The sequence below is a fragment of the Petaurus breviceps genome, unplaced genomic scaffold (assembly GCF_028583685.1).
Source record: "Petaurus breviceps papuanus isolate PSGF00001 unplaced genomic scaffold, PetGlider_PUasm1.0 38, whole genome shotgun sequence".
NCBI lineage: Eukaryota > Metazoa > Chordata > Mammalia > Diprotodontia > Petauridae > Petaurus > Petaurus breviceps.
In genome coordinates, this window is record NW_027186304.1 from 35,447,970 (window position 1) to 35,460,409 (window position 12,440).

Below are 12,440 nucleotides of genomic sequence, written 5' to 3' on the forward strand. Positions count from 1 at the left end.
CAATCTTGGTCAGTAACATTTTGTCCAAACCCAGGATATAAATTGTTGTTCAGTCATTTTTCACTTGTGTTAGACTCTCCATGGCTCCATTTGACGTTTTCTTGTCAAAGAACTGGTTTGCCAGTTCCTTCTGCAGTTCATTTTACAAATGAGTAAACTGAGGCAAACAGAGTGAAGAAACTTACCCAGGGTCACACAGCTAGCAAGTGTCTGAGGCTGGATTTGAACTCATATCTAACTGACTCCAGAACCTGCGTTTTATCCACTGTTCTATCCTAGCTGCCCCAAGATGTAATTAGTAATGATAATTATTATTGAACTGGAGAAAGGACTATGACAAAAGAGAATATACTTTCCTCTCCACTCTATAGCCCCTACATTAGTTTTGGTACTGAAGCAACCTGACTGATCTGACTTCCAGTCCATCCTAGCCACCTCAGACTGATCTTTCTAAAGCCTAGCCATGATCATTACTCTCCATTCAAAAACCCTCAGTGAGTCCTGTTTAAGATGGAGGATAATGACCAAGCATAACATGATGCAGTAAGAGGGGTGCTGGGGATAATAAGGACCAGAATGAGCTCGAATGAAAAGGTGAGGGTTAGCTGCAGTGGAGAAGAGAGGAAGACTAAAGAAGAAAGAGGAAGGCCACGTCAGTTGGAGAGAATTATAACGCTGGGTGACCGAAAAAAAGGCCAGATCTTCTGTATGCTTTTTTTCCTCTGCCAAGAAAAACTCTCTTTGGCATTGAAAAGATATAATAATAAAATGACACCCAAATTAGCAAGAAGATAAATAAGAGAGCATCTAGAAACCCTGATTTGACCCAGATGAACCACAACTTAGGGCACTAACAGACCTGGCAGCTGTGACGGAAGAACCACTGTCATTGACCCTTGAAAGATCATGAATTAGAGAAGTACCACAAGTTTGAACAAGGGTACATAGCCTAGTTTTCCAAAAAAGAGGAAGACAGTGGAGTTTGCAAACAGCCAGGGAATTTGACTGGTTCCTAGAAAAGTTCTAGAGTTACTATTTGAGGGATGGTTGGAGAACATTTAGGAAAGGAAAGCATAAGCACAGAGTCAGCATGGCTTCATCAAGAACAGGTTATGTCAGACTAACTTTTGATGAAGTTATTTAGAATAACAGATATAAAGGCAATCGTGTCGATGTTGTTTACCTGATTTTAACAAAATACTTGCTAAAGTCACTTCCAGTTCTTTTGGAAAATATTAAAAAATGAGAGCAAGCACACTTGCAACTAAGAAGTTATTTGTAGATAGCCAAATACAGATTCTGGAGACAGGCTTCCAAGCTGACATTTATCAATTACTGGGATAGAAACGTAGATGGCACAGTTACCAGATTCATAGGTGACAGAAAGCTGAAAGGGATGGCACCCTGGCACATCAATATGAGGATTCAAAAAAGATTTTGAAAAGCTTGAATAAATTATAATTTAAGTAGTCTCACACTTAGGTTAAAAAAACTCATCTTTGCACCTAGGAAATAGAGAATGGTATGTCTACACCAGAGTTTATTCCCTATGAGTCATGAAGACGATAAGGGCAACCGGAATTATTGTAATCTTAGAGACATCAAGAAAGGAATGCTGTCCAGGGGCATCTAAAGAGATGATGGTCCTGCTGTACTCGGCCCACGGGAGGGTTGTGCTCTCTCCTTCTGGGCGCCATGTTTAAGGAAGACATGGATAAGCTACAAATTGACGGGCAGCCAGGATGGTTCACCTCAAGTTCATACCACGTGCAAATCACTTGAAAGAACCGTGGAGATACTTAGCTAGGAGAAACTTAGGGCGCATTATACACTCCTTCTTCAGACAACTTTTGGTGACTCAGCAGGTGTAAACGGAAGAGAATAAGGAGCGATGAGTGAGATTTGCTCTTCTCTTTCTTCGCACCCTCCCTGTACTTGGTACACCCCTCATATGGCACTTAGCTTATTTTACATATCATAGTCATTTGTGTACTTGTCTGATTCTCCAGCTATATCATAAGCGTATTTCTCTTTAGATCCAAGTACCCAGCACATAGAGTATGAGTGCAGTAAATTAATTGAATTTAAGTTGCCAGTTATGGCCATAACTTAGTGAATGCTATTGATTTTAGAAAAAAAAAAAGTCAGTGACTCCCTAAAGATCCTTAAAATCTGCTACATAAATTTAAAAGAAATGAGACTGGCACACAGTCATGCAGAATTCCACCTGTAATCCTTTTTTTAAATACTATTATTGTAAATACAAGTGCCAGGTGTTCATTGCATACAGTAAGTGCTTAATATTTTGTTTATTGCTCGCTAGGGCACTTGGGTGGTGCAGGGAACAGAGCACTGGGCCTGGAGTCAGGAAGAGCTGAGTTCAAATCTAGCCTCTGATGTTTACTAGCTGTGTGACCCTGGGCAAGTCACTTTTAACTCAGTTTGCCTCAGTTTCTTCATCTGTAAAATGAGCTGGAGAAGGAAATGGCAAACCACTCGACTGTCTTTGCCAAGAAAACCCCAAATGAGGGCATGAAGGATCAGACAGGACTGAAACGACTAATCAACAAAACATTTGCATACTGTTCAAGCATGTTTCTTTGCTTCAGTATCATGTATAACCCCAGAATAGCTTCAAGGAAGCAGGAAATATAAATATGGAGTATGACTATGTCAAATATTACTGAATTTCCTTAATGACACATGATGGTTAACAGCCTAAACAATTTTGTCGGTGGACAGAAACTTAAAGCTATGAGTATATGGTTCTAAACTCAGGGGAGGAAGTGTGGTGAGGTGCTTTATAAAAGAGGCCTGTTGCTATGATACCCACCATCTAACATCAAGTTTCTACCTTTCCTTGAAGGTGCTACCTTGTGTGTAATCTGCCAGGATAGAAGTTCTTTACGGCAAACAATTGTCCGCTTAGAACTAGAAGACGAATGGCAGTTCCGACTTAGGGACGAATTTCAAACAGCCAACAGCAGCGAGGACAAACCTCTCTACTTTCTTACTGGACGCCATGTCTGAGCGAGAGGAGAGACCAGAAGGTGGGGGAGGGAGAGGGAGGGAGATGATCAAGTGGGATTTTTTTTTCTTCTTTTAAGTACAATCACTGTGGAGCAAAGTGCAACTGTTGTGACTTCAGGATGCTCTCCAGAGCCCCCTGACACACCTGACCTGGATACCGAAAGGGCGTCAATGCCACTTGAGCTCCAATACCAGGACCTGGGTTTTAAGGGTGACTCCACCCTAGATGGTTATGCAAACTACTTAGAAAATGGCCTGCCAGCTGTGACTGAAGTGACCTACTTTGGAGAAGGAAGAGCTTGCAGCTCTCAGAGATGTTGCGAAATGTTGGGGGGGGGGGGGGGTGGTTTGTTTTTACTTATCTGTGCTAGGAGAAAAAAACAAACTGATTTTCAGCATCAGCTAGCCTGAATGTGTTACACGAGACTCACACCAGAGGTGTGACGCAGTGGAGATTAACGTCCGAGGCCTGAATCCTCAGTTTCTCTTCAAAACTGTACTTTGGTACAGTATTACTCAGGGGTTTGAAATGACAGAATGTAGAAGATACTTGTATTTAAAAGAAAAAGTAGCGTTTGTTCTTTCTCTGTGCAGTGTTAGTTTCAGATTTGTAATTTTATATGTTTTGAAACTTTTGGCAAAATTTCCACAGGAGTTAAAAGTTTACTACTTAAACCTGAACAAATAAGGCAGTAAGTGCAGAGCAGGCGTCCCGTGCGCGCACTCCAGTTCAGCTTCTCCTGGCTAGCTCCTTTGCTCGGCCCGTTAGCTTTCAGTTTTCAGAATCCTTTGCATGCTGCATTAATACGCATCTACAGGAAACTGGTTTGGCAGTGATACGACTTCCTGTGCAGAGTAACCTGAGAATTTGGGGGCTCATTGGGAGACTTCAGCTTCCTCATCCATGCTCTTTTTCCCCTCTCGGCCCCCAGCCCAAACCGGTGTCTTATGGTTGGGGTTTCTGTCTAGTTGGGCACTCGCTAAGTCAGTTTTACTTGACTTTGGATTTCTTACAAAATGTCATGTTTTTAGGTTTGTACATAGCGGAGCCAGTGCAATTTTGTTTCTTCTCACATCCTCATTCATAGCATGACTTCAAGACAGGTTTGATTGAATGTAAAATCAACTTTATGCTAAATGGAAACTACTCCCTCACTCCCATCCACCCACATGCTCAACTACAAATACCAAAGCAGAATGGCGACCAGGGAGCCAGGATTCAGACAGGAGGAGAGGGCAGCAGAATGGCCAAGTCTATTATCCCCTTTTCCTCCAGTTCACAGAAAACCTCACTTCCGTGGAAGCAGTAACCCCAAACAGCTTTTTGTTCTTGATATGGAAATGAATGATTTATGTTAAAAAATCAGTTTTACTCAGTTAATGGTGAGATATGTCTGTGTCTACATAAAGATTTCCACAATTTTCTGAATTCCTGACAGTCATCCAATTATTCATTTCTGTGTTCTAGAACAAAGGCTTGGGGGTTAGTTGGCAAATAGGTCGGTCTTAAGCCACAGTGCTGTGGAAAACAGAGTTCTCATTTTACAGAATCACTTTGGATTTAATCTTTCAGAAAACCCAGTTGCTACTTTGTCTGGCACACGTTTCTATGCTGTTTGTAAAGTGGTGAAAGTGGCAATCTTCCCTTGAACAGACCTGTAACATAATAAAAGTGAAAAATCAGCTATCTCCCCTTGAACAAACCCTTGATCCCTGACCTGAAACTACTGAGAAGGGGCCTGCTACAACTGCATTTACTTAGAACAAATAAGTGTTAATCAAGCAGCTTTATTACTTGTGAGAAAGAGATGTTTACAGCCAGTCACAAAACAAAATGTGCTCGATTGAAGCTTGAGGAAAAGTGGTTTGCAGATCTTTGGGGTTTAATAGTGCTAACTACAATGCTGCAAATGTAGCACATTTCAAATGAACAATTCTTTTTAAACATTTGTTTATAACTGTCCTTGAAAGAGGACCTGCCTTATATATGCTTTAAAGATACACCTTAATCTGTGCGTGGCAGAATTTTGGATATAAAGGTACATTCTGAAGAGTTTTCAGTTTAGAGATGAATGTATTTCAGAAGTTCCAGTTTTGCTGGCAGGGCTTGATGCTGACCAAATCAAGTAAAGTTGTGCAATACTGCATTTCAAATGTTACCTTATTTTTACTTTAGGGTAAAGTTTAAGAAACCATTAGAAATGGTACCTGGGGAAGGACCTCTTATGGTTTCTTCTGGCTCCACATCTTAGGACATTTTCCAGAGTTATTACTGTACATGTAGGACTCCTTAATGTTTCTAATATGGGCTGAAAAGTCCAAGCAAATAATCTTGGCTCTGTAGCATTGCCAGAATAAAACCAAAAATCAAAACCATCCCCAGAGGAGAACACCATCGTTAAGTCCAACTTGGCCTGCCTTCCCTTTCCAAAAATCTGAAGCTTTTGAGTCATTTTTTTTAATGTTCTATTGTCATTAGAAATGTTTAGTGTTAGATCCTAGTACATTAAGGAGAAAATTGCACAAGCACAGGACACCATGATTTTATTAGCTATGGTTTGCGTTGCTTGGTGTGTTTAGCTATAAGCCTTGCCATCACTGAGAACATTGATGTGGTATGAATGTATTAAATAGGCCAGCAAATAATATTTTACCTGTAGACATGTTAAATCTTGGCATTTTTGACAGTTCACAGGTGAATACTGAATGTAAACTAAAAAATCAGAATGAGAATCATTGTATTCCATTTTTTTTTCTGTAATTTATGTAATTGCTTTTTGATTTTTTTTTTTTGGAAAGGGGGGCACCTGTGTTACTTTATTACTGTAAAATTTTCTTAACCAAAACTTGGTGAATTTCACTAGTCGGTCTACCTCACATTTTGTTGTTTTATGATTTTCAATTGTCTGAAGTTGTGCCTACAGTATGTTTATGATGTACTTTCATTAAATTTGGTGAAATGTATTAAATTGCCCTTTAATAAGATGTTGCAGTTTCTTTAAATTGAGGCCCCAAGAATAAGTTAATCAAAAAAATCTATTTTTACTTTTACCCCAAAGATTGAATACATTGTCTAAAGGGAAAGACAACCATCCTTTCTTTTTAGAATAAGGGGTTTGTGTGTGTGTGTGTGTATAGCATTGGTATGTCTATAATTCTCCCTCAACATAATGAATTTAAATAGTGTCAACTCTGAGAATTGATGATTCTAATTTAATAGCCCAATAGAGCTCTGCCAAGGTTTATTATATATCCATGTCCGTTTGCATATTTGAACAATTCCATAAACACAGGTGTCAGATCCAAAACTTTGCAAGTCTGCCTTCTCAGGTCCTGGTCTTAAGGAAAAATGAGTATCTTTCATAGTCCTGGTGAGGCTGAATCCTGGGCTAAATCGAACACTGGTGGATTTATTGATGGATTTCTGTACCTTTAAACGTGAAGGCACACATCTCTGGCATGGGGGACAAAAAACTTTGAGGGCATTGCTTTTCAGATGGTGGTAAGACTAAGTGGTAGTATGAGATTCTGTTTTTTCGTAACTTACATTGTGGGTCGATGTTCTTTTCTAAAAGTCTTAGTCATTTGTAAGGTCAGTACTTTCTGAGGACAGCAAAGTTTTGTATTTGACTAAAATTAGCTGCCCTAGATTAGCTACAGATCTGTCCAGATTTTGCGTAGCTACCTTTGGTTCTTCCCCACCGACTTACTTTTATAAAGGTGGGCAACGTGGGCATCTGCCTTTTCTCCAGAGGTATGGTTCTGAGAACAAAGGAGTTTTTAGGTAGATGTACACAGTAAAAGTGTGGGGTTATAGAAAAAGAGCTGCCTCTAGGGTAAGTGGAAATACAGCCAAGAGACTAAATTACAGGCACAGGAGAAATAAGGAATGCCCGCTTTCCTCAGCCCTACCTCCCAATCTAGCGTCACTGGAAAAGGCCGAGGATGAGAAGCAAGGAGGCAAGTCAGAGAGCTCACATTTACACAGTAAAGCCTTTGTTCCAAATGACCCTGTGACACTCCACTTTGTGGGACCTGAAGCGTCTTATCCGGTCACCTAATTAGGTAAGTGGCACAGCTGTGACTTACTCCATCCAGTCTTCTACTCCTGTCTGATCATGCACCTTTGGTGAATGTTATATTATACTGTAACATTGGCTGCGTGTACTCTGCATCAAAATGATACCGAGTCATTTTCATGGTAGTGGAAACCATGCAAACACACTCCGCTCAGGGATCCTTGAAGGTGATGTTTGACTCAGGTAGGTAGTGCCTAGTCTTCCAGCCCACACAGGACTGAAGCACGTACACAAATGCACACTTTATATATGGTCTGCATTTAAATGAACATACTCCCAGTTAGTGAGGCCATTGAGACGAAAAAGGAGGAATTTCCCCCCTAAATCATCAAGGAACCACTTTAAAAGGACTTGTCTCCTAATAAAGCATTTTATGACAACACCTTTAACATCATCCCTACCTATACCCTAAGACCCTTAGAAGATGAATGTGTTTAATCATTCTGTTAAGCACACACATTTTAGAGGCAGCTAGGTGGCACAGTGGATAGTGTTGGGTTGGGAGTCAGGGAGTCTTGAGTTCAAATCCAGCCTTGGACACTGAGTAGCTGTGTAACTTCAGGCAAGTCATAACCTTTCCATGCCCTAATTTCTATCTCTATAAAATGAAGATCTAAGAACACCCACTGATTTCCCAGGGTTGCTGTGAGGATAAAATGAGACAATATTTGTGAAGTCCTTTGCAGATCTTAAAATACTATCTAAGTGCTAGCTATTAAGTGCTTCTCTTATTCACTGACCAACTATCTGATCGCCAAATACACCCAGGCAGCTAAGAAGAATTCCTACTCTAAGTCTGCAGCACAACAGGACACCGTAATAGTTGGCATTTATATGCTCTTCGAGTTTTATAAGGTTTTTCACATACCTTTCTCATGAGACTCAACTACCCAGTGAGGTACAGCACAAGCATCATCCCAATTTTACAGAAGAGGGAAGGGTGGCTTAGAAAGGTTAAGGTATCGGCCACAGAGACAACGCAAAAAGCAGAAGGAAAAATGCAGTAAGTGGCACAAACATCAGGGAGTTCAGAAGAGGCAGAGCTCCCTTCCAGGTGAGTGAGAGCAGGAAGGAGCCACAGGGGGATTAGGATACATTTTTGGTGGAGGGAGGCCAGGAGAGCAAGTGGGGCATGGTGCGAGAGGGGCAGGTGGATCCCAGTTTGGTCCAATGTCTGCAGGGCAGAGAGAGCTGACAAGACTCAGTAAAGTAAGGACGTGAGCTGTGGATTACTTCACGCAGCACCTGCAGGTGAGCAAAATGGTGGCAAAGACAATGGAATCATCTCATTTCCGAGGGGTTGAACTCACCCAATTCAAAACGACGACAACATATGCATCACTTCATGCCAGCGCGGATAGTGTTTAGAAAAGTCTATCAAGTTATTTATTCTTTTATTCTACATTATATACAGTTCAAGAAAGGCCACAGCAGTTTTTCAACATATAAACCCTTTAAAAGTGGAGGGCATTATACAGACAAGTATAAAAGTGAAGTCCAGTAACAAAGGCATATATCCAGTGCAGTGTTTCTGAGGAAAAATAAAGCGGATACCAGGGCCATTTTATTTAGCCTCAATCTTATTAATAAATTACAAAAATCTTTTTTAAGAATTTGGTAAACCTAACATAACTGGGCTATTGTCTTCTTGTAGGATATACAGAAATACAGCAAGATGTACAATAGTCTGCTCCTACAGCTTGTTTTTGCTCATTAAATTCTAGCCACAGGAAACTTTCCAGAGGGAAAGGCCCAACCCTCTCTTGACTAACTCCTACTTCACTTCTCTTGCCTATCAAGGAAAAAAGGAAACCTAGCATCTCCCATACTTCCTATTTCCTCGTGCATGTGCAAATGAGGGCAAGTACACAGAAACATCCTGGAGCTTTTAACTCTGCCACTGTTTTCTAAAAAACATAGTGTTATCCCTCCTTTAATAATATCCCAGAAGCATTTAAGTTCCGTTAAAATACAATCTTTAAAAGTCTTATGCTTAAAAAGCCAAACTAGGATCAGCAGTTCAGTATAAAAAAAGATACAGTACGAAGCAGCACTGATATATTACCATATTAGGAACTTCAATCTATATACTCATCACTGAGACCATAGTCCTTGCATTAGTTTACAGTCCACTATGAACAATTAATTATCTGCTGCATGTAAACATGACTAAATAACTATAGATAAAATACAATCATAAACTTCTGTAAAAGATAACAAAATATCTTCTTTTAAAAAAAACCAAAAAATTAAGCTATTACTGCATTGTTTCCAATTTTATCAAAATGGAACAACCTTGTGGTTGTTACCAGTCCTGAGTTCATTGTAATAAAAATGGCCCTAGCTCCTGGTTAAAGTCAGCAGCCAATCCATAACACCCAGCACATGCAGTCGCATCAACACAGACAAGATCCTATTGAGAGTTCTTTTGTCCATTAATAAAATTATACACCAGAAATTGGCCAGTGCCACAGTACTGCGTTGCAAAGAGTTTCCCATCAGGCGTAGGATCTGAAAAAGCAATTTCTTCTTTGCTCAAATATGAGCCATATATAAAGTTGCTCCTAATTTAAAAAGAAAGAAAAAAGGGGTGAGGAAACATGATACAACATAAAAAGAACTATACTATAAAACCAGCATAAAAACTTTTTTAAAATCATAGGAGAAAACTGGACTGGGAGACTACAATTCCAAAGTAACTGCTACAAATACTTAATTCATTCATTATACACACTATTCAACTCTTCAACAAGCTCGTCTAACCTTCTTATTTTCCAATTAGCAACAATTTTCTGTTGTGTGCCCAGCCCCATAGAAGTGTGTGTGTGTGTGTGTGTGTGTGTGTGTGCGCGCGCGCGCACAACTGGAACACGATAACAGATATAGTAGCACAAGGACGACAAGGAATGGTTTAGCTCAGCGCTTCTTAAACTATAAGAAGTGCTGACAGGGTGGCAAGTGGAAGAAATGTGAGAAGCCCTGGTTTAGCTGAGGAAAGTGACAGTGAGAAGATGGAAAAGGGCAAAGTTCTGTTAGTTCAGAGCTGTTTGGAGCTCTTCTGGCTACACCTGCATGGTTTCCAATTTTAATAAAATACAACAACCACTATCACCAGTCCTGAATTCACTAGTATGAAGGAAGGCAAGATTACTAAACTCCCTCAGAACAAACATACCATTCTAATACCCCCATCACGGATCGTAAAGGAATGGAAGGGACTTCAATCTCAGAAAACTAGAACGAATATAAGACACATGGCATCCAATATCATTTGTGGAAATGAACATCAAGGACAGCACAACAATTCTCAAGAAAGACAGAGTAATCAGATTTGGAGCCAGAGGAGAACAGCCAAATCCCACCAAAATCACCGCTCCACGGATAGTAACCTTGGACAAGTATTTCTCTCTTTAGGTCTGTTGTCTCATCTGTTAAATGAGGGAGTTAGGCCAAGGTTTCCACGATCCCATCCAACTCTAAATCTATGATCATTTTAGTTAACAATTTCATCTTAATCCACTCAAGCTGTTAAGAAAGCAGACTTGCCTAGGAGTTCTCTCTTCTCTATCACTGTCACGCTAAGAAGGAGATGTTGATGGATAAAGCTCTGCAATGTAAGTGAGGAGAGCAAGCAACCAAGATAAATCCCCAAGAGATCTGATGTGCGCAACCTCAGACCAAGTCTGCGCTCGTCTCCGCCCAGTGGATTCCTTCTCAAAAAGCCAAAAGGACACGCAACAATTCTTGTGTGCCATCATCACTCTTGCACGATCTACACACTCACAGGTCTTATGATCGGGAAGGCAGAAATTCTGTGCAGGCCTTTTCTTCCTCACACTCTTCCTTCTCCATCTCTATCAATAAGAGATTGCTATCAAGGCCACGTAACCTATGCTGCTCCCTAACCCATCTTCCTGAACTGCCTCTACAAGTTAGTATGGAACAGAGCAACACAAAAGAAACTATTCTTGACCAAATCCACTCCATTCCACCCCTTTAAATTTAGTGCCATCTGTGACCAGAAGATCATGGGCTGATTTCCCAAATTTGGAGTTTCTTGAGAAATATCTGAAGGATTTCACTGGAGGAAATCATGTTGGAGTTCAGTGATTAAACCAGTTGGACCTCCCCAGTGTAAGACTGAAAAGATATGCCATCTAAAACCACTTAGTTTAAAATAAAAATTCACTAAATATAACATAGAAAATATGTATGATTAGAGCACTACCTTGGGAACAGAAGGGCAGATTTCAGTCAGTAACAGGGAAAAGGGTGTGGAATTGTCATTTTTTCATTTTGATCCATTGAATCTCCATGACCATAAAATGATTAGATGGTATAAAGTTTATAAACTAGACCAGTTTACATATTTCTATTTGTAAGGATTCCAAAAACAGAATCACTGAGCTTCCTCTACGCCCCCCCACCCCTGTATTTCAGAAATATTAATGTCTATATAATCTAGATAAGTTTTAAAACACTAATGTATTACTGTTCTCCTAAGAATTCAGTTACTTCTTTGGGAATTAAATTGCAGTGCTGGAAATGTCATATGCCACAGTAATGATGAATTAGAACCTTCCCAGGATAATAATAAAAGCTAATATTTATGTAGTGCTTTAAAGGTTTGTAAAAGCACTTTACATATATTATTGGTAGGTGCTATTATTACTCCTATGCAGAGTGCTATTATTATCCTAACTTTACAGATGATAAAAGTGAAGATAAGTGACTTGTCCAGGGTCCTACCAGCACCCTCTATCCACTATGCCAACCTAACTTACTAGAGTTTAAATATAATTAGTAAAACTGGCTTACATAACTTTAATTGAAATCTAAATGTTCCCATTACTTCCCAAGTCAACCAAATTTTAAATTAGCTAGCTTGCTTTCCTTAATTCCAAAGACTTTTAAAGTATAACCTCCTAAATAACTTTGAAATGTTGTTTTATTTTTGTACATATCGAATATGTTACATTCTGAAGTTGATCTACTGTGAAGATTATTTCAAAATATTAAAATTAAGAGGCAAATGTATAAAAAAAAGCCAAACAAGGTAAAGAAAGTTATCTGAAACAAAGAACTGTGAGTTTAAACTTGTACCATTTTAAGTTCACAAGACATTTTATAATATTTTGGTAAATGCTTTTAAAAAAAAAATCTTTGTAAAGCAGAATAGTTTTTAAATGAGACCATTACTTCATTCAATATTAAGAACAAAGCCTAAAGCTGGCTTCATTCAGGAGAGCCAATATGTTACAAATGCCTCAGTGCTGAAACCTTTTAAAAAAATACTCACCTTTTTTGGTTCAGATAGAGAGATGCTATCTG

At 39.5% G+C, this 12,440-nt stretch overlaps 2 protein-coding genes across 6 annotated transcripts in view; one reads left to right on the plus strand and one right to left on the minus strand.

Annotated features, from left to right (window-relative positions):
- Window positions 1-6,015, plus strand: part of GREB1L (GREB1 like retinoic acid receptor coactivator) — a 344,278-nt gene extending 338,263 nt beyond the window's left edge. Inside the window, exon 35 of the mRNA XM_069099751.1 lies at window positions 2,867-6,015. Coding sequence (XP_068955852.1) covers window positions 2,867-3,030 — 164 coding nt within the window. The 3' untranslated portion in view covers window positions 3,031-6,015. The remainder of the gene's footprint in view (window positions 1-2,866) is intronic.
- ESCO1 (establishment of sister chromatid cohesion N-acetyltransferase 1) overlaps window positions 1-12,440 on the minus strand; it is a 96,981-nt gene that overhangs the window by 35,510 nt on the left and 49,031 nt on the right. For 4 of the 5 annotated variants that reach the window (XM_069099754.1, XM_069099752.1, XM_069099755.1 and 1 more), the window contains exon 13: window positions 8,468-9,673. The exons of the other annotated variant lie outside the window; for it this stretch is intronic. In XM_069099754.1, the coding sequence (XP_068955855.1) occupies window positions 9,523-9,673 (151 nt within the window). In that variant the 3' untranslated portion in view covers window positions 8,468-9,522. Of the gene's footprint in view, window positions 1-8,467; window positions 9,674-12,440 lie in introns of those variants that run through there. 5 annotated transcript variants of the gene reach the window in all.